Source organism: Pseudopodoces humilis, chromosome 2 (genome assembly GCF_049639895.1).
Source record: "Pseudopodoces humilis isolate 2021_Gansu_Grassland_sample_001 chromosome 2, ASM4963989v1, whole genome shotgun sequence".
In the NCBI taxonomy this organism is placed as follows: Eukaryota; Metazoa; Chordata; class Aves; order Passeriformes; family Paridae; genus Pseudopodoces; species Pseudopodoces humilis.
The window spans coordinates 16,673,071-16,700,597 of NC_142201.1; the positions used below are offsets into that span (position 1 = coordinate 16,673,071).

Consider the following 27,527-nt stretch of genomic DNA (forward strand, 5'->3'; position numbering starts at 1 on the left):
ACATTTGCTTCTGTCATTCTGATCTTCATGGAGAACTCTTTCCTGGCTGAGCCTTCATAAAGTAGCATCTTTATTCTACATTTTGAGGGAAGTCAGTCCATTGTTTCTGCTGTTGTTCACAAAAGAGATGGGTGAAGTGGGCTCAAGAAGCCTCGGGGCAGGATTCAAGGCCTGTTCCTTCATCACTGTGAGTACAAAATAATTCCCAAATTAATACAAATCACTGTATTAGCACAAGAGCTTTTGGTTTGATAATTTCTTTCAAGAACTGGGTGCCAGTTTTGACCAAGAAAGGAGAGTTATCACATCTTGACAGAAAGAGTTTTTCATGAGTAAGCTCCCACATTTGGGAAAACAAAAGAAATTACTTTCAAGCTCAGGGAAGAAGTGCAACAAAGACGTGAAACAACACAGTGAAAAGTGGGAGTCTGTGATTTTAGATACTCTTAAATCATGGTTCAGATGTCCTCAGAAATTTGGTCAGTTCATCAGAGCAGTAACCTGTGACTCATGAAATGAGCTGCTTTAAATACACCAAGCTTTTATAGAAAATGCATTGACCAACTGTCCACAATCTATTAGTGGTGAGCAATCTGTGCTTGGCTTTCTATGAGCAGCTCCTTTTGGCCTCTCATGGTTTTTGTTTCCTTTTAATGTGGCATGCAAGAAGGGATGTGTGCAATGGAGTGATACCACAGCTTCCAACGCAAACAGACAATTGCTAATGAAAAATTTGCACAGTTAGATATGCCTAATTTGACAGACTGAACTTGCTGATTTTCAAACCACATAAAGCTAAATAAAGTACATCGACAGTGATGAGTGGTTCACTCTTGCCAGCACAAATGTGTCAGTATGTTCAGTTTTGTGAATACATTAAACATTGTGGATGCACTTTGCATAAAAGACTTGTGTTTTAACTGGCTATTTTGTGTCTGCATTGATGTTTGTATCAGTCCAGAGTAATTTTGCCCATATAGCCCAGATCCAGCTTTGTTCTGAGTAAAGTAAGCCGATTCAGTAGGAACTGAATTTGACCTAAGATCAAAAAGTAAAGTTTGATTTTGTTAGTCTGTCCTATTCCTTCCTACCATGTTTCCCTTTCCCTTAGAGGTGGCAATTTGAAGCTGTCAAAGCATTTGCTAGCTACAGCAATGGCTAAATGGAAAGCCTTTAATTCTGGAGAAACTGCAAGTGTTCTTGCATTATTTCTCTATCACCTTTGCTTTTCTTCTATAATTTGAGTTATAATCACTACAAATTACAGTATGTAGCTTTATCAGTTGTGAACCAACAGGAATTTTAGACTTTGGACTAACGTTCTTGATGATATTGTATCTAAACAACTTTGCAGGTGCTGATGCATGAACACATGGTCACTGTAAAATGAACTGGGACCACTCGCTTAGTGAAACTGAAGTGAGAAACACATGTTGCCTGGATGCAAAGCCATGTTTCAGAGGGTCAATTCCTTTCCCTTCATTGTTGGGGCAAGGTGTTTTTTTGTAAAGGGAAAGGTGTAAGGGATGCAGAATATTATGCCCCATGAGTGGTTGCATGTATAAACCTTTATAGCCTATGGTTTTGATTTTTACTCTAGCCTTCAAAGTTGCACTTTATGATATCCTAATTTAACCTGCCAGTTTGTACACTTGTCTTCCTAAAAATCATTCAGCTCCTAAGCTTTCTTCTAAACTTTGAAAAAACACTTTGGTTTCCTGATGCTTCAGGAAACTGGCACCATCTTTACACAGCTCCTGATGTCCTCAGATCTGAGGCTAGCCCCTGTGCACAGGGCACTGTCCCCTTGTCAATGCTCAGCACTCTGACTTGGGAAACAGCCCTCAGCCTGTGGCAACCTTGGAGTGCAATGGAGCTGTGTGGAGGTGACAGCTTTTTTTTAGGTCTGAAAAAGAAAAACAGAGAGAAAATCAGCCTGTCTTGGGACAGGAGGTTATGGACAGATACGGATTAGTTGTCCAAGGCATTGGTGCTGGGCTCAGACCAGTGGGGTGCAAAGCCCTCGGTGCTCTGGGCGGTCACTGGGCAGTGGCTGGGCAGTGGAACCAGCGGCGGGAGGTGGGTGCTCTCTATCAGTTAGCAGCACCTCCTGCTAAAAACCTCAGGAAACCTCCCCTGGCTTCTTCCCCTCAGAGACAGCAGTCCTGAGTGCGGCACAGCAGGTGGGGAGGCTCTGTGCTCTGCACTTGCTGCCTTTACCTCCGTTCCTGTTGGGAATTAATCCGGACAGCAACTTATCTGCCCTTTCTCGTTTCTGCAGAGGAAGAGTCAGCTCAGCCCAAATTGCCGATGCTCGAGCTGACCCTTTGTGCTGGTAACGTGCCTTTGGTGGCTCAGATGTCGAGCTGGACAGGCCGTGCCTGCCAGCAGAGGAGAGATGCCCGCTCTCCTCGCTGTCACACAGCTCCGGCTCTCCCGAGAGAGCGGACACGAGGATCTCACGAAAGCCTCCTCTTGTAGACAGGGATGTGTCCCAGCGCGGGCAAAGCCCCTGCTGCACGGGCTGAAGCTCGCAGCTGCGGAGCCAGGGAGCCGGGGAGCCGGGGAGCCAGCATCGCAGTGCCAGCTCTAGCGGGAGGGCTTTCATCTGACACAAGGCGGATGTCACGCATTCAGAAGAGTTAGTCATGTGGGAAAAAGGCTGCTCGGGGGATTAAAAGGACTATTTGCTCAGCCCCCAGTTCGAAGCACGAGGAAGAGGATGGGGGATTTCCCCCCAGCGATGCCCAGGTGCAGCCGGGGCAGCACGGCCCCTCTCCAGGCACTTCTGCAGGGAGATGTGCGGAGGGGCTGAAGCCACCCCTGGGCTGTTCGCTGCCTCCACAAAGCCACTTTACGGGAGTCCTCAGAGCAAGGATTTGCCAGGTATTTAACTGAAGCGAGCTGCTCTTTGGCAAAGGGCAGAGGAATGGCAGAGCGGGGCCGCAGCCTTGTGCAGGCGGTGAGGTGGCTCTGCCCCGGCAGCTCGCTCTCCCTGGGGATGCTCCAGGACAGGCAATCCCGGCGCCGCGCAGCCCCTCAGAGCCCTTCTCCACAAAGTGGCCACTGACTAAAGCTTCTGTCCGTCTTTTATGCACTAGGCAGAATGACAGAAGTGTGACAGAGAACTTAAACAGCGCTCCTGTGTGGAAAATTTGTCCTGATAATGGCATTTTAAGCCATTTAAGGGTGTGTGGTGCCCAATACACAACATAGAGGGTTTTATTGAGGCATGTCCTAACTGCAATTCTCTGTTATTGCAGTCCCAGATTCATAGCACAGCTCAGCCAACAACATGAGTGGTGAGGCAGAAAACTGCCTTGATAGAGCCAGAGTACAGATGAATATCGGTGGGCAGCTCTTTCAGCAGATGTCAGACAACTCGTTCCCTGAGGACAGGACTGGGAGTGCCAGGTAGGAGCTGGGAGCCGCAGCTCCCGCTGCAGACAGGAGGGGTGGAGGGGAGAGCTGGCACACGGGAGGAGAAGGAGCCTGTGTCAGCATGTCAGGTTACAGGCAGCCTTTGTGCTGTGGCAGTGGCAAACTGACACAGCCCTTTGCTCCTGCCAAGCAGGCTGGCTGCCATCGCACACAACAACGGATTTCACTGAGACACAGTTTAAACCCTCAGCTGCTCTTCCATCACCCAAACCCATGGCTGCTGTCTTGCTGCCCTTGGAGGTTTGAATTTCCTGAAAAGGCTCAAGGGAGTTCCCTTTCTCAGCTGTTTATTGTTCCCTTTTTGCTGTGGTATAACTGTCTTCATGCTCTCATCAGCTTTCCAGACCAGATTGAAGGTCCACCACAAGAAATGCTCCTTACCCAAGCGTGGATGGCCATCACCATCTCTGGCTATATAAATCAATCCCAGCTAAGAGCCTGGCCAATCTGCAGAAAGCCTGCTGTGCTAATAAGGCTGACACAATCAAGTCTCTGTTAGCCCAGAGGTTGGTCGGGCACCAGAACAGGCTGTCCAGGGAAGTGATCACAGTACCAACTCAGTCAGAGTTCAAGAAGGACCTGGATAACACTCTCAGGCACATGATGTGAGCCTTGGAGCTGTCCTGTGCAGGGCCAGGAGTTGGACTTTGATGATCCTTGTGAATCCCTTCCAACTCAGGATATTCTAGGATTTTATGGTTCTATTAATCTATTGTCTCCCATGTCTTCTCAATGGGAGCAAATCCATCTATGCAGGTTTGATATGCTTGAGGCTCAGTGACTCCTCAGTGTTCCAACACAGCTTTTCAAAGTGTGGCTTTGTGCTAATTCATCTTACAGCTTATTTTTTCTCTTGTGTAAAAGCAATGGCAAGGAAGGTGGAATGCAATTATTGTGTTATTCCTCAGATATGATAGCAAGATTTGCATTTAAGGCGACTCAGAGGTGATCTTATCACTCTACAACATCTTGAAAGGTGTTTGTAGTCAGGTGGGGGTTGGTCTGTTTCTCCAGGGAACAACTGACAGAACGAGAAGACACAGTATCAAGCTGTGCCAAGGGAAATATATGTTTGTTATTAGAAAAAAGTTTTTTACAGAAAGAGTGATAAAGTACTGGAATAGTTTGCCCAGGGAGGTGGTGGTGTCACCATCTCTGGATGTGTTTAAAGAAAGACTGGATGTGGCACTCGGTGCCATGGTCTAGTTGAGGTGTTAGGGCTGGATTGGATTAGATGATCTTGGAAGTCTTTTCCGACCCAGTGATTCTGTGATTTAGGTATGCAACAGAAAAGAACTTAGAAATAGGGCTGAGAATTTGCAGCATAATTCAGCATTCAGCAGCAATGGAGCTGTTCCATTTCCAGCTCACTACAGTGCTTGCACACACATTTAAATGCAGGTGCAGAGGCAAGCCCTATACAAAATGAGGGGACACCCTTCTCTGCCCTACAGGTATCCCCTAGAAGTATTCTGTCATTTGGGGGCTCCTGAGTGGTGCATGTCCCCCTTGGGGTTTCAGGCTGTGCAAGGACAGGTGGCGGCAGCAGGCAGGAGCGAGGAGCAGAGCTGACTCCTGCACCATGGCAAGGAGGTGACAGCTAGCAGGGCTGCCTCTGGACAAGGAGAGCACTGTAAAGGGGGAAAAATAACACCTGCATGTAAAAAGGGAGTTTTGAATCAGCTAGCCCTGTTTCAGTACCCTAAAAAGTACCCAGTTCAGTGATTGTGCAATTAACTTGCCAGCACAGGAGAGAAAATAGGAGAGTTGAAGTGAAGGGTCAGCATAGTCCCTGTTCTCTACTGGGGAAGAGGAAATCAAGATAATAATAGGCATAATTCTCTGCTCTAACAGACAACAGCTGAAACAACAGCACAAAAACCTTTCATCATTTCACCGTGTGACAGTCTCAGTGGCAAATTGAGAAGCAATGAGCAAGACAAGAATCACAAAAGACACATAATTACTTAGTAAACAGGCTCTGTGGTTCCCAGTCAAGAAGAGGGGTCATTTTAATACCTCTCCTGGGCTTTACTGTATCCCATATCATCTGGATGTGGGAAGAGAATATCTATCTATTAACAGGTTTTTGGGCATTGCCAAGCACTGCCAAGGGAGACCTTCAAAGCATTACAATTCCAAATGATCATAAAATTTTGAAAAAATGGACTGAAATCAGTGTGATGTGCTTCAGCCCAGACAAATTTACAATGCAGTAATTGCTGTCACCCTAGAACCAGATGTACAGAGAGAAAAAAGGGAACGGCTGAGCAAGCAGCACTACCAGAAAGGTCTCAGCTGGAATACCAGTTGATGTTGGCTAATGTTGCCAGAAAGAAAGTGTGTATCAGTAAGGCACTGGATGTAAAATGTTCCATTAATTGGATTCCTGATCACTGATACAGTTTCAGCTGTTTGCAGGTATGGACATCATCACTAAGGAAGCACAAAATGTGGCAAGTCTGGATGGCACCAAGATCAACATGAAATTTAGGGAACACGACCTCTGGAGAAGGGTTGAGTGAATGTTGTTAACTTTCACTCAAAAAACCCCAGTTGTTAGAGGATTGCACATGGATGTGAGAGATCAGTCACCCCTGGTCTGCAGGACGTGGGTACCACAAGATGTTGAAGCCAGGTGTTTCCTCAAGGTCCCTGGTTTCTGGCTGTGCTTGCCAGGTGCTTGTTGCTGGTGGCCCTGCTGAGGCTGTGCTGGGTTCCCAAGGGTTCCTGAGGACTGGACCTTCCTCTCCAGCAAGGAAGGGGCTGATTCCTGCTGCTCCCAGGGAGGCAGACTCATGGTGGTTTCAGAGAAACTCTGCTGGGAATAGGAAACCAACCCTGTGGATGTGGCTTCAGAGTTGCATCTCAAAACAAACCCCCACAAGACCCAAAACAAAACCAACCTAGTGATCCTGAGCAGAAATAGGCTAATTTAAAAAATACTAAGGCATTGTCTGATCGATAACACTCAACCCAAGCTGCATTTCCAGAGCGAATTCATGCATTGATGTTCCCATTGATTTGCAGTAACTGCTGAGGTAGATTAGCAAAGGTATTTAAATATTAAGATGGAGTCATTTTAGTAGCCTTAGTCACCTTAGTACTTAAACCCAGTTGATTTATATTTCAGATTAGGTATTTACACAATGTGCTGTGATCTCATAAAGTCTCTTCCTGCTTTTTGGTGGCTCAGTGAACACATTTAAAATTCAGGTTTTATATCTCCTGATTGCTTTGAAAAGGAGGAATGTTCCCTGAATCACCTGGGCTTTGCAAAGCCTTTAACAACATGGCCCTAAATAACCAACCAGGTACCCTATCACAGACTAACTGGAGTTTCTTCCTGCCTGGGAGTTAAGGTTCTTGGCTTGCTGTTTCAGTGAAATCTCTAAATATTTTTACAGCCTGTCACCAACCTGTTAAAGGATTGACAGAACCTGAGCTACCAGAGACACGGGTAGGCTATAGATAAAGTGACCAGCTGTATCATTGACAGCACACTTGGGAAACATTAACCAAAACTAAAAGCCTTTTATAAGAAGGCTATAAAATGGCAGGAGTAATTATGTTTTTCCAAAGTTAATAATTGACTTTTGTTTATTTGGCTTTTTTATAAAAAACTTTTTCCTTTCTCTCCTATAATGAATAAAACCTATAAAAGGTCCAGCAAATTGGATTCAGCCTTTCTTCTTCACCGTGACCATGCTTGAAGGCTGATGAGGCAGAGGCCAACAGAGAAGCTTACCTGAGGAAACCTACTTGTTGAGAGGTTCTCATGCTGAACATGAATATGTTGGTCCACTTCTGGCTTCTCTGTGGCCTGAGTGCTGTTGTGGCCCCTCAGAATGTCACACAAGAAGCCCAAGAGTTTTTAGAAGAGTTTAACAGGAGAGCAGAAAATATCAGCTATGAGAACTCCATTGCGTCATGGAACTACAACACCAACATCACTGAGGAGAATGCCAATAAAATGGTAAGTGCTCCATCCTGCAGGTTTTACTGTTCTCTTAGGAATCTGACACTTTCTGTTTTGTTTTGGTTCCACCAAGCTTGGCTGAAGTTGGAGTGTTACTTCTCTGGTAGCTGTGCTTCATTTTGGGGAGGGTAAAGGGCCTTGCTGTAATGTAGCAATTCAGATGTGCCTGGGCCACTACCAGCCTCTACAGCCTTGGGTTAGTACCTGGACTACCTGCACTGCACAGGGATGTCCAGAGGCTGGACTGTCCCTAGCCATCACTTCAGGTGAGTGGAGGGAAAAGGCAAGGGAACACTGCACATTCATCCTCAAAGTCTGTGTTGGATGGGGGGAGATGCTTTCTTCTGCTAAGTCCAACACCACCAGTGCCTCCTGTGTAGTGTTTCTCTGTGGAGTTTCCCTTTCCAAAAGCAAAGCATTTCCCTTTCGTCTTGGAGAGAGCATATCCTAAGGGTGAAGATCTTCTCCAAGGGCCTGGGGTAGGTGCTGTCTGTGGTGCAAGGAAACAGGATTTGAATCTTGCACCCTCATGAGTTCAGGTCTTCCACTTTCCTAAGACCAGACAAACACTGGGCTTTTTATTGACACAGGCAGTTGTTTTACTTCTCAGTGAATATGCAAATATTTTCTGGATGCAGGAATTCTGTTAAATGTTTGCTGATGGATTTATATAGCTGCCCACACCAGTTACCCAGTGGTGGACCTTCCCCCTGCCCCCATCACTCTTCTCATAGTCAGGGCTGTTGGTAGACTGCCTGGAGGTATTAGGCTGGGAAAAATGAAGTGAAATCACAGACTAGCAAATGCAGCAGTGGAGTTTCTATTACAATGGTCTTGTATGTTGGTTTGAAAATCCATTTCTGTCTGCAGGAAGGACCACAGCATTTTTACTTATGCTGTCTTCCAAAACAGTTCTTGCTTCTCAACACTAGCCTCTGTCTGCCCCAGCCTTGGGGTCTCTAGGCAAGAACTTGCAGGAGCAGGCAGCCACGGTTACTGATATTGCCATGCCTCGGCTCAGGCTCTTGTAAGCTCAAAGCCTTTCAAAATGAACAAATCCACCTTGAATTTTTCTTTGTTTTGAAGTGGCATATTTTTTAAAGTTAACTCAAGCCTTAGAGAAAACAATTCAGAGCATAAAAGCGAAGTTGAACATCCTAAATCTATTTTTGCTTAATGGCTGGTTTTTCACTTTGTGGTCATATAACTTAATTAAAACATGTTTTAATTATCATATTTCTTAATTAAAGCAAGGAGACTGGTTGCTGGAAGAAATCCTAATGACTAATCATTGTCAATCTGGAATTTTTTCCAAGGCACCAGATACTTAAACTGTAATGTTTCCAAACACATAAAATGAAAGACCTATATAGTATTTTCAGCATTAATGAGATGATAATAAAATACATGAGGAGATACCAGCAATAAAAACCAATTAGTCAAGTGTTCAGAGAGAACGTTTTCTCTCTCTTGATCTCTTCAGCAGCACTGGTAATAAACCCACTGTTTCTCCTCCTCACATTCTGCTGGAGGAGAGTTAATGAATACTGTCCCTTCTGGCTCCTTCACATCCATTTTCCTTGTAAATTGTGTCATAAGCCCTACAACTATTCCTCTGACTTATCAACCAATTCCTCTAGTTGTGGAAATATCAGACAGCAAGACAACTGCTTTCCCCTGGCTCTTGTAGCCAATGATCCCCCTCTTCTGCCCTGCCAGTCCTGAGGCCTCTCTGTTCCTGCTCAGGACAAGGAGCTCAGGAACACATTAGCAGTGTTGCTCTTCCTTTGGGTGCTTATCAAGCTCTTGCCCACTGAGCTCTGCAAGCTGCTGAGGAGTGTTAGCACTGTTTGTTCCCATGAAGGGGAGAGTTTGGAAAGCCTCCCAGTGATGGCTAGGATGGAGGAGATGTGGGGCTGGGATTACCATGGGTTTCTCTGCGACTACCCCTCTCTGCTGGAGCCTGGAGCAGTGGGTGCTGTGCCCGTCACACATGGGGCTGAACAACTCTGGTACAGCCCTGCAGAAGGTGTTGGTCTTAGTGGTGTGTCTGCACAGGGGCAAAGGGTGCCTGAAAGAGCTCTTCAGTTTTACAGGTGTTACAGGTGCCCAATCCACGAGCTGGGAAGCCCTAGCATAAGCACAATTAAATAAACTCTCTCAAGGACCCAGGTTAATTGGTACTGTTCTTGTTGCCATTTGGAATGTTGCTGTGTACAAACACATTAGAAAAGGGTGAATAAGACAGTCACAACTCCAAATTGTGTTCTAATGCTGCTGCTTTGTGCACTGAAATTTGGGAGTTTCACATATCATGGTCTGTAATTGCAGAAGTGTTAAAAGCAATGTCCAATCTGGGCACCTGTTTAGAGCCTCCTTTGCCTAAGTATAATCTTTTATTTGCCAGCATTTCAGAAGAAAGTGATATTTGCCTTAAAAACAGACTCAGTATCACTGTCTTGCCTGTTGAGTGTTCCTGCTACTGCAGCAGAAATGGGGATTGACATCTGGGTCACAGATCTCTTTGTGCCCTGGCTTATTTCCTAACTAGTGGGTGAAGAAAAGCATTAAGGGAAGAAAACGTGATTTAGAGTAGGAGAAGACACAGCAAAGTGATGCTGGATCAATTATAACAAGCAAGGTGTGCATAGACAGTCATGCTTTTTGTTATTCCCAAAGAAAAATGGTTATCTGGATGTGTGAATAAAACAAAGCCAAAAATCTCTCTAGCCATTTCATCGTGAAGTGCAAGTGCTCAGCCCACAATCATGGGTGTTCTTCAGCAATAAAGCTCTTCCTAGAAGTGATATTTTTGCCCACTGAGTGCATCAGACCACTCCACTCCTTTGGAGGGATTAATTCAGGGTTGTGTGAACCCCTTGCAGAGCCAGGCAGGTGCCAAGTGGTCCGCATTTTACGAGGAGGCCTCCAGGAATGCCAGCAACTTCCCAGTAGACAGCATCACAGATGACCTCACCAAGCTCCAGATCCAGACTCTCCAGGAAAGAGGATCATCTGTGCTATCATCAGAAAAATATAACAGAGTAAGTTGTTGAATGTAGTTCATCATTTTTGGTGGGTGAGTTCAGCTGCCTCCCATAACACCCTCAAGCCTGGCATGGTGCTGTCACCACCCTGCTTGTTTTGGGATGATGCAGTGTATGGTATGGAAGTGTACCTGTTCTAGGTGCTCACAGCAATACTGTGGTGGGGTAGTCCGTCCTAGGAAGCTTGTTGCTGTTTCTGTCAGCAGTTTTGTTGTGGAAAAAATTTCAAACACGCCTCAGAGCAGTCCTTGCACTTATAGATGGATCAGCCATAAAACCGAGAAAGGAATGTGGTAAGTGCTTGGTGAAGTCCAGACCTAGGGCAAGGAGCAGAAAGAGATGGGTAAAAGGCCATTCAATGAGTCAAAAACGTGGAGATGGAGGAAGTCTTTCTTTCTCTGAACATAGTACATTATCACATTGTGAAAAAGAAGGAATATTTCATTGCACTGGCCACCCTGGGATGCCTGAAAATGGAGAGGGTTCCACAGAAAGCTGATGAAGGGCAGCAAGATTTGGCAAGAGTCATAATGATATTTAACATTTGCACTGACAAAATCACCTAAGAGGCAGGTATATGGATAATGACTCTATGTGAAATTGGAGTGAGCTGCTATGCAGACTCAAAAGGAATTTATAACCATATACTCGAGAGTTAAATTGCTTTCCCTTTGCTGAAGATCAAATTGAAACATAGCGTTGAGTCATGGGAACCAGCAGTCCAGGATCCTACAGTCCTAACTACAGAAGAATGGTGAGATTTTTCTGCTAAGGTCAGCAGTGCTAATCACCATGCAAGGGAAGCAGCAGATTGGCCGGATCTCTTGTCTGATCCAAATATGATACATTTCTGAAAAAGAGATTGTCTTGGTGGGTATGCTGACAGTTCATACAAAAGTATATTTATTTTGGATCACAACAGTGCACCAATGTTGATGTTGTCTCTGTTGAGGATGTATGTTCTTCAGTACCCTCCCTGTTTAGGTACTTAGAATTTCCTAGATAATGGCCTTTGGGGCTGAAGTCGTTGATTCATGTTGGAAAGTGACTTTTTTATACAGTCTGATGGGGTTCCATAGGAATATCTAAGTATTCTTCACTGACACAAATTTTGCCTGGACACTGATTTATTTTAATGCTGACAGAGGTAGATTTAGAGCTACTAACTACCCCTCCCACTGACAGCTTTCAAGTTCTAATTTAAAGCTCTAAGTGAGAAACTGCATAGTCCTATAGGGAAAGCTAAAAGTTATACACATTTTCCTTGAGGCATGAAGATGTGAAAACATTAAAAAATGTTTAAAACAAAGCTATGTAGCATAGGTTCTGAGATAGAGCTGAATGATTTCAGGTGCATTTTGGCCTTCAGCTGGCCCATGACATGAGCCACAGCTTCTCAGTGATGGAGTCCAAGCAGATCCATGCAATTAGTGGGATGTGATGTAAACACCCTCAGGCAACAGTCATCCTGGCAGCACCTGCCAAAGGGGCCCTTTTTGCTGCCACTCAAAGCCACAACCTTCCTGCAAAGTTTATGTGGGTTCATGCTTATGGAAGCACATTGATATACTTTATTTTTTTTACTGGTGCTGTGCATTGACAGCTCTCTTGTGACAGTCAGTGCTCATTGAATCCAGAGCTGTGTCTGACTGGATATTAAGAACCTGCAGGTTTATGTCATATTTTTTGGGAGATTATCTGTCTTTTCCAGCTAGGTCTGGTTCAGTAATGCATTTAGGCAAATTCTTTCATTAATCTGTCCTGAGCTCAAACATATGCTTAAATATTAAGCTGGTGGGTGAAGTGTTGATTCTAGCTCTTAAGGAATTAGCATAATTGGCTGTTATTTTGCACAGAGTGTTTCTAACAGGCTATCTTGCATCTAACTTGCAGCTGAGCACTGTGCTAAATACAATGAGTACCATCTACAGCACTGGGACTGTCTGTAAAACCAACAATCCATCTGAGTGTTTGGTGCTGGAGCCAGGTATGACACCAACCACTGCCTTACCGTGTTCTTCACCCTGAGGGTACAAAAAGAGAAAGCCAAAGGGTGACTCCTGACTGCAAAATAACAGGCTGTAATTTCAACAGATATTTCCTGCTATCTAAAGCTTAGTCATAATTTAATTGCACCTCACAGTTCAGGGATCTCCACTGGACCTTCTGCCCATGAGACACACTGTCTCCTGTTTGTAGCAAAAAGAAAATTGGGGAGGGCTGCTCAGCTTGTCAGGTGGCAGCCTGCCTGTCACCTGAGGTTTGCCTATATCACAGAAAATCTATTTTTTATTCCCAGCCATCAATCATGTTGGACTCAATGTTGTGTTAGGCCGGTCCTGAGAATTCTACCAACTTAAGGGAAGCTAATGTGGAGAGAGCATTTGAGAGACTCATGATGTGCTTCTTGCTTCTTAAAGACAAGGGGAAAACCTTAAATTAGGAAAGGATGCAATGAAATAATGGGATCTTTCAGTATATCAAACACAAAGTGTTTTCTTCTCCTTTCATGAATTTCTTTCACTTTGGTTTGTTTGCCTGCTGTGAAAGAAAAATTCTGCTTTTCAAAGCCTAGTACCTTCTTTTTTGTTCTGACAGGTCTGGATGCTATTATGGCTGAGAGCACTGATTATAATGAGAGACTGTGGGCCTGGGAAGGCTGGAGAGCTGGTGTTGGCAGGATGATGAGACCATTATATGAAGAGTATGTTGAACTTGAAAATGAGGTTGCAAGGCTTAATGGTAAGTCACTTTTTGTTTTCTTTCTGTTTCTTTTTTTTGTTTTGTTTTCCTTCTGGCTTCCAGAAACTAGTAAACATACTGCAGTCTTACACAATTTTCACAGGAATTCAAAACACATACATAATTTGCACATAATTTGCTCTTGGTGTGCAGGTCTCAAAGAAAGAGGCAATGCAGACAACTGTCATTCACCAGTTCAGAGGTTTCTTCCCAGCCTGGAACAAGAGGCACCTTTTTGTTGGCACCCTTCCTTGTTAGCACTTTTCCCAAAGGCCATAACTCATCAGTGCCCCTCATTACATACCACCCAGGACTACACCATTTGTGATTTATGGACAAGCACACTCCATTTAAACAGCTTCTGAGTGCTGCTGAGTTTTGGTGACATCTCCTCTTTCCTAGGGGCCTTGGCCTTCTTGCAGCAGCCACAATCATTGGTACATTTATAAGCATTATTCCCTAGCTGGAATGATCAGATTTGGTAGGCCTGGGACAGCAGGTACAGCTGAGTGTTCACAAAGGATTTTGTACTAAGGAATGTGTATGTCCAGTTTGAGATCTCCACAAATCATATGGAACTGTCTTTTCAAGGAACAGCAGCAGCTGCCTTCTAATTTTCTTTTGGGGTCGTCTAAGATAGTTTCTGAAGCAACTACATCATCTGTCTCTTGGCCAGACTGCAGCTGTATCACCTGCTTTCCCATCCTCCTTGTTTTGAAAAAACTGTCAAGCTGGAGATGGATGATAAAATATGGCCCAAATAGTAAGACAGGGAAAAAACCCAAACATAGTCATTATGGGCTCCTCCATACCACTAAGCAAGAGACTTCAGCTAGGAGCCACTTTTACTCCAGGCTTGATGGAGCTCAGTGGACTGGAAGACTTAGTGGAACTTGGAGCTGAATTTTCTGGTGTCTGCATGTGTCCTGGTGGTTTAGTTTCTGGAGGAGGGGGCCCATATTCAATGTCCACTGGTTTATGCCTTCTGTGAGAAACCCTTAGCATCCAGCCTGAGCAGAGGCCGCTGTCCCTCACAGCCACAGGAGCTCCAGTCAGGACTCCTGATTTCCTTTGACCTCCATCAGAGAATGACCCTAACTAGCAGATAATCACGACATCAATTTCTGAATTTACTGGAAATCTTCCATACCTGCATGTTCATGAGACAGACCCTCAGGGAAGCTTTTTCCTCTCTGCTAAACCCAAACTAGCATTTTGATGCTTTGCTTTGGGGGAAGGCTGCAGGTCTGCATGGGATCCGCAGAGAGCTGCACTTCCCCTGCAGACCTAAGCAGTGCTACATGTGGTGTCCTCACATGATGCATCCATGCTTTACAGGTTATTCTGACTATGGAGACTACTGGAGAGCAAATTATGAAGCAAAGTCTCCAGAGAAGTACAAATACAGCCGTGACCAGCTGATTGAAGACGTGGAGAAAACATTTGAGCAGGTAGAGGCAGGAAAAGTTCTCATCTGGGTTGCAGGGTTGTGTTTTGAAATGGTGGGCTCATGTGCTGATGTTATGAATGAAGATGAAACCTGTTTTAAACTGTCTGATCTTAGTCTATGTGGGTTTAACAGAAACAGATGTGAGGAGACATACATGGCATTTCTACCTCTGTAGTCATTCAAGGACCAGCTTGGTCCCCAAAGGCTGGGAAAGAGGGAGCTCTGCAGGTCCATGTCTCCCCTCCAGGTAGGGTCCGTGGGGTAGATGGCACCCTTGATATTCCAGCTCAAAAGTTAGCAATGCTCCCTCCCTCATACCTGAGCAGGACTTCTGAGGCTGGAATCTGGACTCAGTGCCTGACCCCTGAGGCAGGGGGCAAAACTCAGCTGCAGGTTTGGGATGCAGTTATCTGTCAAGGCTCTCTGTTTAGGAGTAATGAGCGGAATAGAACAAAGTGAAAATAAAAAATTGTTTTGTTCTCCTCCTCTGCCTCCAGATAAAACCTCTGTATGAGCAGCTGCATGCCTATGTGAGACACAAGCTGGGGCAAGTGTATGGCCCTGAGCTCATCAGCACCACAGGAGGCCTCCCTGCTCACTTGCTGGGTATGTCAATGCATCCATGTTTTGCAAGCCTGACTTAATGCACAGGACAATCACCTTCAGGGCACATGGGTGGAGAGTAATCTAACTGTTTAACCAGGATATTAACCAAAAGGTTACAGATAAGAGAAGGGTAGAGGGGAAATGGATGAATTTCTAGCAGAGATGACACAAGTGCTTAGCAGCAGTGGCAGGAAGGGAAGGCAGGTTCTCATCCTCGCCAAAACTCACATAGCACAAAACTTTAGCACTTGGCTGGGACATTTCCCTCCCCTCTGCAGCACTTTTCCTTAGAAATGAGAGCTTCAGAGACACTTGTTTTTCCTTTCAAATTTTAACCTAAGATCCCACATTTCATGTCTTGGCTTTCAAATGATGCAGCATTAAGCTGCCATAACAGTTGTGTACCTGAACGTGGCACAACAATCATGTGGACTAACAAAAAGGATGTTCAGTCTTCACTCACCTTTAGGAGTATGATCAGTCCTGAAACTATATTATCCAAGAATTGCAGATATTGGGTAATAAAAGGATCCTTGATCTGAGTTTGACCTATGCATGACCTTCCAGATCTGCTCCCCTCCACAACTGGATGAGGCCTGGTTAGATGAATAGGAGTCCCTATTTTTGACACTGCACAATTTATAGACCTGTCTGGCACCTCTGAGCAATACATAATAAATAATTTAAAGTATTTCTTTGTTTCTTTCTTTTTATGAAGGTGATATGTGGGGTAGATTCTGGACAAATCTCTATGCCTTGACTGTTCCCTATCCAGCCAAACCAAACATTGATGTAACTTCTGCAATGGTTGAAAAGGTAAGACATGCCTTTATGCAATATGCTTTATGTAACAAATCTAGAGGTAATAAAAATTATGCACCACATATCAGCTGCTCTCTAGAAATCCATGGCTGCCCTCAGGCAGACACACTGCCAACAAAGTGTTGCTTTTTTGCATCCTTTTTTTTGCTTTTCACCTTTAAGTGCTTATGCATTTTTCACTGTACCTATCCCCTTAGCTGTTCTCTGTTTTACTGAACCCTCTTTGACCCCCTTAATTTTGTCTCAAAGTCTATTTTCCTCAGAGACACTTAGCCATTAAGAGATATATTTTGTACTTATAAATATTTCAGGACTCCTGGAGTGGGCTGGTATCAAATATGACCTTTTCCAGTCATTACCATAATCAAATAGTTTGTATATCACAGTTTGTTTTATTTTTGTCAGTCTTGTTTATTTGTATACAGCTAGAGAAACTGCAATGCTGCCTGTTTTCTTTTGATAACTGCATAGCACCATGAGGTCTGTGTCTGGGATCTGTAGAGCTAGCAGCTGTGACAGCACCTTTACCAGACCAAGAACATGGGTAAAGATAATTCCTTATAGTCTTGCCAAAGCCTTTCTCCCTTTTTAAAACTAAAGGGTGATAGATGGAATTTGTTTTCTGAAATGCAATGGTTCACCTGAAATCTGCTCTCTTCTCAGGCAGCAGTCCATGGAAATGGTATGCTGGTAAGAGAAGGAATAGTTGAATTTGATTCATTAGTAGTTTGCATAAGTCTGCATTAATCTCACCTCTGTTTTACACTACTGACCTCCTTGTAGTCATAAATATGAGTCTGTTGAAGTACCACTGCAAGAAGGGAAGCATTATTTACAGAGCCTTTGAGCAATGGGGGGGGTTCATCCTTGTTGGTGGGTGTGCCCCATTTGGGGTTTTCATCCAGATGAGCTGTTTGCCACCCAGGTGTCTGTGAGAGCTCAGTCTAGTAAATGCAGAGCGCCTGCTGGGTAGAATAATAAAACCGCTGAATGGCAAAATTATCCTGAACATAACCATGCAGTTTTAATCTGATAAGCAACTCCCATAGATACATTTGCCAGGTTTTATGGTTCTGGCTGAAATCCCTCATGCTCATCTGCTGGGAATGCAGCTCCACTTCCTCAAATGAGTTGTCCCCAAGTTGACTGAAGGGTCAGGTCACAGATCTGACATATTACTGCCAGGAATGCATTTTTTAATCTTACCTTATCTTTTATTGAGAGCTTCTCTGGTCTGGGTCAGGTGCTATCTGCTGAACCTCTGAATACAGAAGCCTATTTTGTTTGCAGAGAAAACAAAAATTCTAAGGGAAAACTTAATTCTAGTTTCCAGCAGAATTCACAGAAGTGCCAAAGGCAGACACTACTGACTTTCTGTCGATGGGCCAGGTGCAGCTGTGAAGCTCCTGGGAAATAAATACAAAATCAGCTGCCCTGTGTTGAGCAGGGCAGTGGGAACAGGCTGCATGCAGAAGCCGAGGTTAATGGTGGCACTCTCTCTTTCAGAAATGGGATGCAATTAAAATATTCAAATCTGCTGAGGCCTTCTTTGTTTCCATTGGCCTTGATCCCATGACTGAGGGCTTCTGGGAAAACTCCATGCTCACAGAGCCGACAGACAACAGGAAGGTTGTGTGCCATCCTACAGCATGGGACCTGGGCAAAAACGATTACAGGTACTGAAATTGCTATGACCCCTTTTTGTGCCACCTCCTAATTTCTCCTTTATTTTTTTCTGGCTGAAAAGTGGGGAGAGGAAGACAAGAGAGCAAGGATGCTGTGACACTGTAAACCCTTCTGTGTAATTTTTTCTGTGAAGATCTACTCAAATTTACTAGTAGATCTACTCTCAAATTTTAGCTGAGATGTGACTAAGATTTTTATGAATTAGAGAAATATTTACTATGTTCTAGGGCTTAGAAAGCAGAAATTCAGGTGGATACCATTGCAATTTGTGGGCTGCACATTTTGCAGCAATGGCAGCAAGGGAAAATCTCCTGAGAGTCCACTGTCTATCTTTAGCAGAGTTATCCAGTTTCATGAAAATCCATCAGTCTTCCACATCTGGGAAAGGAGTGGGACAGCAAGTTCCCACACAATGCATACTTTTCACAGAAATTCTGACCCTTCTTGCAGTCCCCACAGTTACCCAGGGAAGGAAACTGATGCGCAGCAGAGCCTTAGTGAAACACATCAGTGTCCCACCTCAGCAGTCTGGGGAAGGTGAAAAAAAAACTCTATTTGGAAGACATTCCTTTAGTAAATTTAGTACCTTAGTACCTACACAAGGATGAAGTAGCAGGAGTCACCAACACACAGTTTTATAAATTACTATCTTACTAAGATTGCTAGTGGTTAGTCACGTCCACATGTGCAGTGAGTTTATCACCAGGTTTTAGGGAGCAGCTCTTCTCACAAAACAGCAGTTTTCTCTTATTCCCTGGACAATTTCAAGGTGGCTGAAGGTGTTTTGCTGAGTTTCCCATGAAGTCTTGCTGTAGCAGGAAGATCTGCACTGCATACCAGGACGCCCAGGTTTTGCAAGAGGCATTTGCCAGCTCTGGAGGGGCTTTGCCCCATGGCTGTAGCAAGCCGGGCTCAGGCTGCCTTTCTCTGGGCCCCTCTCCCTCTAACCGCAGACATTTTATTCTGGTGTGTAGGATCAAGATGTGCACCAAAGTGACCATGGATGACTTCCTGACTGCACACCACGAGATGGGCCACATTGAGTACGACATGGCATACGCAGAGCAGCCCTACCTGCTCAGGAGTGGTGCCAATGAGGGCTTCCACGAAGCTGTTGGTGAAATTATGTCACTTTCTGCAGCCACTCCTCAGCACTTGAAATCTCTTGGTCTCCTAGAGCCAACTTTCCAAGATGATGAAGGTAAATAAATGCATAAATATTATGTATTTATATGAAAGCACTTGCTGGCCTTATTTTGTAGCAGAAGATTGTGCTTGCAAACTCAGCAAGCAACTGACAGGCTTCTGAAAATCTTACTCCTCTAATTTACTGTATTTTTCCCCAAATCACATTGTGAAGCAAGGATCACTGCTTTACAATGCTGTTACATAACTTAAAAAGAAATAGCTAGCACTTCACTGCCTTCAGTACTGAACAACCCATCCTTAAATCTTCATAGTTCATTTAAATGGGTCTCCAAAACTCTTCTCAATCTCTGTTGCATGAATACATACATATCTCTATCAAGATATGTATTTAGCAGTTCAAATGAAACTGAAACCTTGAGATTTACATCTTACACTTAAGTGAATATTGAGTGACAACATAGGTAGGCCCTCATTATAATGTAGTTCATCTGGCTTCTGAGTACTGCCTTAGATGGACAAAGATGCACATTTTATACATTCTGAGATGTCTTCAGCTCAAAATTCCTTGAAGACGGGAAAGGTTCTCAGTGATAACATTTAGGTAAGTAAATGTTATCATTGACTGTTGTCAAAGGACTGGATTATTTAAGAGTTTGGGGGAAAGAAAGAGACACAAAACAGTGTACAATTCCTAATTTATCTTATGTTTTTTCCAGTAATATTCTTCCTTCCACTTTTTCTTCAGTGAAAATCTGTAATTCAAATGAGATGTAAGCATTAACTGTAAAGGGAAGCAATTTTAGCCATCTAATCAGATACTAATTGCTACCGTAACCATTACCTTAACTGCTTCTCTCTTCAGAAACTGAAATCAACTTTCTTCTCAAACAAGCACTAACGATTGTTGGAACAATGCCTTTTACTTACATGCTGGAGAAGTGGAGGTGGATGGTGTTTAGGGGTGAGATTACAAAGCAGGAGTGGACCAAACGGTGGTGGGAGATGAAGTAAGTTTGAGAAACAGAGGGGACGTTTTTCATATGAACCTGCAAACACAACCCTAGTTACTCAACATGGTGAGGTGTTTGTGCCTCCATAGGGCAGGAACTGTGTCTCTGAGTGTTTCTGTAAATACCAGTAGAGTGCCAGATAGAAATACACAACTGTGATGCAGACAATGTCTCATAAGCCATGTATCCCCATTAACTCTGTGTACAGCCCCTAGCAGTTTACCCTACCTCTCAAAAGACTTTCTCCCTGTTTCTAATGTCAGCTATCTGATAAAGACAGCCCATGGCCTTTGCATGGCCTCTCTCAGATCAACATTGCTGTCCCCCTGACAGACTCCCCAAGACATCTTTGCAGCTGAAGTACAGCCCTTCTCTAAGTGTCGTTGGTCATGTGTGCTGGTTTGCTCCCCGCATCCTTAAGGACAAGTGGAAAGTGAAGTTCATTGTACTTGCCAGCCAGAGAAGCATGCAGATCTCAATCCACCGAATATCTGAGCACACTTCTCTGCTTTGTGTCTCCTCCCCACCTATAGTGCTTTTGGAGGCAAATTGTCTGAAAGATTTCAGACTGAACCTTTCCTTTCTTGTGTACTAAGATACCACCTTTCACAGTAAAGAAAATACAGTTCCCTGGGCAAGTAACAGCCAAAGGTGCCTTTTCAGATTATGCCCATCAATCAGTCTATTTTCAGCACCTTGGAACACAAGATTAAAAATAACTATGATTCAGAGTGGAGTTTGTAATTTCCCAGGTTGGTTTTAATATGAGAGCAGAAAAATGCAAAGAAACCAAACAAGCCCCACACTGAAAATGGAGCCTGAACTCTAACACTAACATGAACAGTAAGCCTCCATCAGCAATCAGAATCTATAATAAAACTTGATATATGCAAGCCTCCTGACCCACTGTAAAAATCAATCAGCTTCAATGTATTCAAAAGTAGCAGAGATGTCAGAGAAATATAGAATGACAGATTATTCAGGGAAGCTTATGACATCTGTTGCAGTGGCATTGCAAAGCACTCTACTTGAAATACAGGTTTATGAAAAATATATCCATGGAAGCTTATTACAGTTTTCAGAACTCAAGGTATGGGTTTGTTTCTGTAGTACTTCTCAGGAAACACAGTCTCAGGAGAGGAAAATAAAGAGAAAGCTCATCTCCAGCCCGGTGGCACAGGAGGCCATTTACCTTTTGGTTTGCCCAGTCTCTGCATGCCCTTGCCCAGAACAAAACACAGGTCTCTAAACTCGGGATGGCTCAGGACATGAGGTGGTTGTGTGAAGCTCATGTCTTGCAAATTATTTCATACCACTAATTGGTCCCTGCACATCGTGCTATCAGAAAAATCCCTTCCTTGCACTATGAGTTTCCAAACAGTTTCCTGTCTGTGGTCTCTAGACCTGCTCTGTGGAGCAGAACTTGCATGGGGTTACTGGGGACTGTGTGGAATTCTTCTGTTTGCAAGTGAGAGGTGTCTGTATGTATCAGACAAAACAGAAGAAAAGCTGAGTCAGATTACCTTTTCTTATTGTCTATAAACAGAAACCCTGTTTTTTTTCCTTCATCTGCAGGAGAGACATAGTTGGTGTTGTGGAACCAGTCCCTCACGATGAAACCTACTGCGACCCGGCCACACTGTTTCATGTGGCCAACGATTACTCCTTCATAAGGTAGTGCAGTGTTTAATTCATGACTTAAGTTTTGTCTACAGCACAATCCCCAACTCCCTAAAACATCTGCTGGAGACTCTCAGTACCCAATCTTATTTTGTTTAAAGCCCAGACCGAAGGTTGCTGGTTTCAATGGGAGTGTTTCTCTGCACATCGGGGGTGGTTTCATAATGATCTCTGAGCAGTGAGGAGGCTGTTGACCCTCTTGCTGAACAGAAGAGTTTCACGCTGCCATCAAACCAGCAGGAGCACTTCTGTATGAGGTGTTTGTCTGCTGTAGAATCACTGTGTCCCATGTCACTTGGGCCATGAACATGCAGCCCTGGATGTCTGCTGTGTCCCAGCCACCTCATTTTAGAGGGCTCAGAGCAGAGAGCTGGGCCTTAAAAGCTTTACTCTCTCCTGATTTATGTGGCAACAAACAGATTTGGGGCTCTTCTAGCCCATTTGATCTTGGCATTTTGCTAAATTTGATTTAGATTAGCGTATAAATACAAGCTGGCTTCTCTCTGCAGTGCAGTTTCCCAAACAGGAGTGACAGCTGATGCAGCAGAGCTTTCCAAAGGTCAAAGGCTTCCAGGTTTCCTTGACAGTCAGCTAATACAACCTGTGCCTCCCTTTTCCTTGCCCTTCCTTTAGGTATTACACCCGCACCATCTATCAGTTCCAGTTTCAGGAGGCACTTTGCAGGGCAGCTAACCATATTGGCCCTCTTCACAAATGTGACATTACCAACTCCACTGCAGCTGGGCAGAAACTCAGGTAACAAAGCACATTTCTCATACATAATAAATCAGAATATTACAAAGCTTCTGGAATAAATGAGGTTGCATCAAGAATAAACCTAGCTTGTAAATTTAGCCTATACCTGCTCAATTCATTTTGACAAGTTGACTAAATTTATGTATGCTAAGGTTCTAAACGTCAAAAGTTTAATTACTTGTTTGTGGAAATAAAATATTTTTATTAATAGGTATAATGGGAGAAAGAAGTGAATCAGAAGCAAAGAGAAACACTTTTATACTGATCACAGAGTGTTTTTCTTGTCTAGATGGAACATGGCAATAACATATTACTTCTCATTCCACATATACAGACCGTTGCTGGCAGTAGGGAGATCCAATCCCTGGACTCAAGCACTGGAAAGTGTAACAGGAGAAAAATACATGAATGTAGCTCCCCTGCTCCACTACTTTGAACCTTTATATGAGTGGCTGAAAAGGAACAATTCTGGCAGATTCATTGGCTGGAAAACAGACTGGGCTCCATGTATGTATAGCTTGTGGGTGATTTAAGGACACTAGTTATTCTTTACAACCCTTGGTTAGCAAAGTCCCTCTCTTTTGTAGCTGTTGGAGGCTATTCTCCCTAGAAAAACAGGGTTATGGTAAATAAACACTGAGCTGTAAGTTTTACTCACAGGAAAACAGTTTGTCTTCCTCATGGCCAGAGCTGGAGAAGTCAGCACGTGTCTTGGTCAGAGACCCACTCAGTTCTCAGAAATGGAGGTGCCTTTTTATTTCATAATGACAGTACTCAGAGTGTGGGATGGCTCTACAGAAGGAAGAAATATTCAGAGGTTTGGTCTTGTGTGGCACTTTCCTGAGAGAATGTGCCTGTATTGCAGAGCTGGGAACCACTGGTCCTGGCAGCCAGGTGTAGGGGCAAGCCAGTACAAAAATATTACTGCTATGCTTTTTCTGACATGTGTTAGTCAAAGAGGGGAGTTCAAGGAGAGGAAAAGGATGAGGCTGTGATAAAATACGTTTTTCAGCTTATTGTGACACTGAGTGATGACCCAGCCAAGTTATATTTGTGTAATGATTGCTGGTACTGGAAAACACTCTAACTCTTACAGCCAGTCTCTGATAGTGGGATTCACCTAACCAGGCATCTGCATCTGCATCTAAGCTGCTCATTCCCAGTGGTGGGAGAGATTAATTTTCCTTTAATCTGCTACAAAACCAGATTTGGGAACTGACAGCTCAGATGAGTGTGTTTGCAGTAGAGGTGACTGAAGGGAAATAAAATCACTCCCACTGATAAAATAATAAATAATAAAAAATAAAATCTCTCCAAGGAGAGCAAGGGAACTTCTAAGGAAATTTTAGTCACCTCAGCATTTCCCAGGAGCAGACTTTTTGTTGCTGCAGCTCTAACATGGCCCTTTTTTCTTTTTAAACCAGATTATAGCAATGCCATCAAAGTGCGCATCAGCCTGAAGTCAGCTCTGGGGGACCAGGCGGTGAGTGTGTTCATCCTGTGGCATCCTTCTTATTGCTTGGGCAACAGAGGTGTTGTGATAATGGCTCAGAAAATGGGTCAGGGAATGGCTGATCTCTGTGTCTGAAGGGTGGCATCAGCTCAGGTGGAGGGTTATCACATGTCTTGTCTGAGTTTATGGTCAAGGTTCCCTCTAGATTTAATGGGAGGACTTCTCCAGGGAGTGAGCCCACCCATTTTAGGAAAGGCATCTCAGCTAGATGATTTATTCTGTAGAGATACCAATCATGATTTTTCACCTCCTACAGAGCAGGCCTGGAGGGCTAACATAGAGGAGCCTGTGTACATGAAAATGGCTGTATTTTCCCCATTTGCTGATGTGTCCACGTAAAGCTTCTACCTAATTTCTTCTAATTGCCATTGTCATGGCTATGGTGGCTGCCTTCAGAAGTTACTAGAGCAGCTAACTTCACATTTAAAACAGGCTGGTGGATCCCACTCACTGTCCTTGAATGCTCTTGCTTTCAAACTGAAACACATCTGTTAGCATTTCTTTGTAGATTTTTATTTGGCTGTTTACAGTAATATTTCCAGGCCCTGATATATTCAACTGCCTTCCTGCCCTCCCACCCTGATGCAGAGACAGCTTTGTTATTGAGAGTGTAGGGGACAGTGCAGGGCAGCTGCTTCTGTTTCAGATGAGGAGAAGGGCTTTCATTCCCAAGAGCTTATCTGCTTTCCCCAATTATACCAGCTGGTCCAATAAAATGTATTACAGCAATGAAAAAATCTCATCAAAGCCAAAGATGGCTTTTACGATTTTAAGCAGAGCATTGGCTTAGCCCATCTGCTTAACCCAGGCTGAAAATTCACTCCTTATTCTAACTCTTCCTCGTTATGCTAATCTCATGGAGGCAGTGTAGAAGGTTTAAGTGCAGACACTTCATTCCTGTTAATAGCTATTTTCACCTTGCAGGACATTAGTAATTTTCCAAGAACGAGTGTATCATCAGGCAGGTCATTTAGACCTGCGTGGTGGAGCCTATTGCACTAGCAAGGACACAAACCATGGGCTCATTTTTCATATGAACTGATGCTTTTGCTTCAATCACTCTCTCACGTGCAAGCCCCACTGGAGTTTTATTGCTTCCTAGACTGCCTAGTTGAGTTAGATACAATTCAAAACTGATATCAACAGCATAAAAAGGCTCCATATTACAATACGTTTATTAGTCATTATGGTTAATGTTTAGCTTAATATCATTTTTATGCCTGCCTTTAGCTATCATAGTCTTTTGTTGTGCAATTGAGCAGCTGTAAAACAATCTCATACAGATTACTTAATTTGAATTATTGTATGGACAGTAGGTTCCTAAGCTCTGAAGAGCAAGCCATGCATTTTCCTCTCAAAACCAGTTCACATCACCAACTTGCAAGAAACCTTTTCTATTCGGTTGCTTTCTGCCTCCCCACCAATTTCCCTTTTGCTGAGCCCCCAGGGACATGGCTGAATGCTGCTATGGCAGCAGCAGCTAATGGCACATGCATGAACAACATGAACAGGCAGGGGGAATCTCGGGCAGGAATGTCAGCCCAGCGACACAGAGCAAAATGTTTTGGCCGCTTTGCACAGCTCACAGTGCACAGAAGCTGTGGGTCCCGCGTTGCAATTGTTTGAGTAAGGTATATTTTGAGTTGCTTTGCACTGACCTAACAGCATAAAGCACTCTGAGTATGCCAGCAAGCAGTTTTGTATTTGTGCTCGTTAGCCCTGGAGAGAGCAGGCAGGGAAAGATTCCTGCTTTGAGCTCAGGTGGAGCTGTGCTGGGCACACCTGCAGCTCACACAGCCTCCAGGCCGTGGCTCAGCCCTGGCTCTTACCAGCAGGGACATTTCGATAGCCCCACGTTGTGGCAAATTGAGCATCCAGACTCTCGGTTGGGCTCAACGCCAGCTGTACCAGAGCGTGCACTGCCTCAATTACCCTGCTAATTGTTTTCAGGCTGATGAGATTAGAGCTGCAGCCGCAGCATCGCTGGATCACAGGTGCATCTGGTGATGAGGCTGAAACATCCACAGCTTTGCTTCAGCTGGGGGGTTTATGCAAGTGCCCGCAGGAGAAAGTGCTACAAGATCCCACTGAATCCCTTGGGGTCTGTCATATTTAAAATAAACAGTTCCAGGAACACCAGCCCCTGGCTGCCACTTGAAAACCAGACCCCACTCCAAACATGGATTCAAAATTGTCTACCAGGTCAATGCCATGTGTGTGATCACAATGCCATGTGTGTAAAGGGCTGTCACACAAGACAGTGTTAGGCAATGGAGAGCTGTCAGCCTGAGGGCATTTAGATATATTTTACAATGAAAAGTCCTTTTTGAATCACAGGCACACTTACACCGTGTTTCAAATCACATATCGGATCTTGGAGTGAACACCCTGTAACAGAGGCAGAAGTTCATTTCTCTCTGAAGCACAGTGTACAGTGGGTGCCTGAGATGCCTGGGGAAGCTGTGTGAACAGTCATGACTCAAACACAGATCAGAAGCCAGCCAGGTACTTCCCATCCACACAGCCAATAATAGTATTTATAAAGGCAATTGAGAGGCACAGTGGCAATTAAAATACATTAGACTGAAAAAGACAAAATATAAGTGAGAGAAATTAATAAATTATTAAAAAGGTAGCATGCTAAGTAGAGAAAGCTTCAGTAGAGGAATCAAGCTCAATTAGATCCAGGTAAAAAAAATAATAATAGAAAAGCAGTACTGCCAGCCTGAAGATGTTGGGCATAAACAGAAAATTGAGAAACCCCAGCAATAGCCTCTTAGCTGTGTAGTGAACAGTGCCAGCTGCCGGAGGCAGCAGCAGTAACAGGAGGAGGTGCTTCCAGTGCAGGGCTGTGCAAGCGAGAGACAGCCTGGGGCCTTTGCCTCGCAAAGGGAAGTCAGCCTCAGCCTTTCCTGGTGGGAATGGCCAGGGCTGGCACAGCCCCTGCCCTCCAAATGCCCTGAGGACTGCTCTGATTGCCGTGCCCTCGGGTACCTGTGCCTTTCCCGGGACTTGATCCTGAATGGACTGACAGCAGTGGGTTCTTCCTGCCCTTTCCTCCCCTTTATCAATAGAATCAGGACTCTTTAGGTTGTGAGGGACCTCTAAAGATCAGCTAGCCCAACCCCACTGCAATGAGCAGGGCCATCTTCAGCTAGATCAAGCTACTGTAAGCCTCACCCAGCCTGACCTTGAATGTTTCCAGAAACTAGGTATCCACCACCTCTCTGGGCAACCTGTTCCAATGTCTCACCACCTTCATAGTAAAGAATTTCTTCCTAGTAACTAATCTAAATCAACTCTCCTTTAGTTTAAAACAATTACTCCTTGTCCTATTGCAACAGACCCAGCTAAACAGTTTATCCCTGTCTATCCCTGGCTTCCTCATAGATGTATAAATATACATCTCTCTCATTTTACATCAGTGTCAAGAAGTGGACACATTTGAAAAATGTAGCTGGGTTTTATAAAGCCTGTTACAATAGAGCTGCCTTCTACCACAAGTTCCTGAATAATACTCAAGAAAGTCAGGAGCTGACTGTCTTATTGACTGGCAGCATTTATAGGCTATCCTTCCCAGGTACCATAAACACAATCAAATCTATGCCTGAGGGGAATAAAAAGATATTGCCACAGAGTTCAGTTG

General features: G+C 44.1%; 1 protein-coding gene across 1 annotated transcript in view; it reads left to right on the top strand.

The window, feature by feature from the left end:
* The first annotated feature begins 3,351 nt into the window (after positions 1–3,351).
* ACE2 (angiotensin converting enzyme 2) overlaps positions 3,352–27,527 on the top strand; it is a 29,057-nt gene continuing 4,881 nt past the window's right edge. The window contains exons 1-15 of the mRNA XM_005516655.2: positions 3,352–3,414; positions 7,106–7,417; positions 10,306–10,464; positions 12,361–12,454; positions 13,066–13,209; positions 14,548–14,660; positions 15,157–15,265; positions 15,984–16,081; positions 17,594–17,763; positions 18,748–18,974; positions 19,785–19,929; positions 21,508–21,606; positions 22,246–22,368; positions 22,703–22,875; positions 23,793–23,851. Coding sequence (XP_005516712.2) covers positions 7,220–7,417; positions 10,306–10,464; positions 12,361–12,454; positions 13,066–13,209; positions 14,548–14,660; positions 15,157–15,265; positions 15,984–16,081; positions 17,594–17,763; positions 18,748–18,974; positions 19,785–19,929; positions 21,508–21,606; positions 22,246–22,368; positions 22,703–22,875; positions 23,793–23,851 — 1,911 coding nt within the window. The 5' untranslated portion in view covers positions 3,352–3,414; positions 7,106–7,219. The remainder of the gene's footprint in view (positions 3,415–7,105; positions 7,418–10,305; positions 10,465–12,360; positions 12,455–13,065; positions 13,210–14,547; positions 14,661–15,156; positions 15,266–15,983; positions 16,082–17,593; positions 17,764–18,747; positions 18,975–19,784; positions 19,930–21,507; positions 21,607–22,245; positions 22,369–22,702; positions 22,876–23,792; positions 23,852–27,527) is intronic.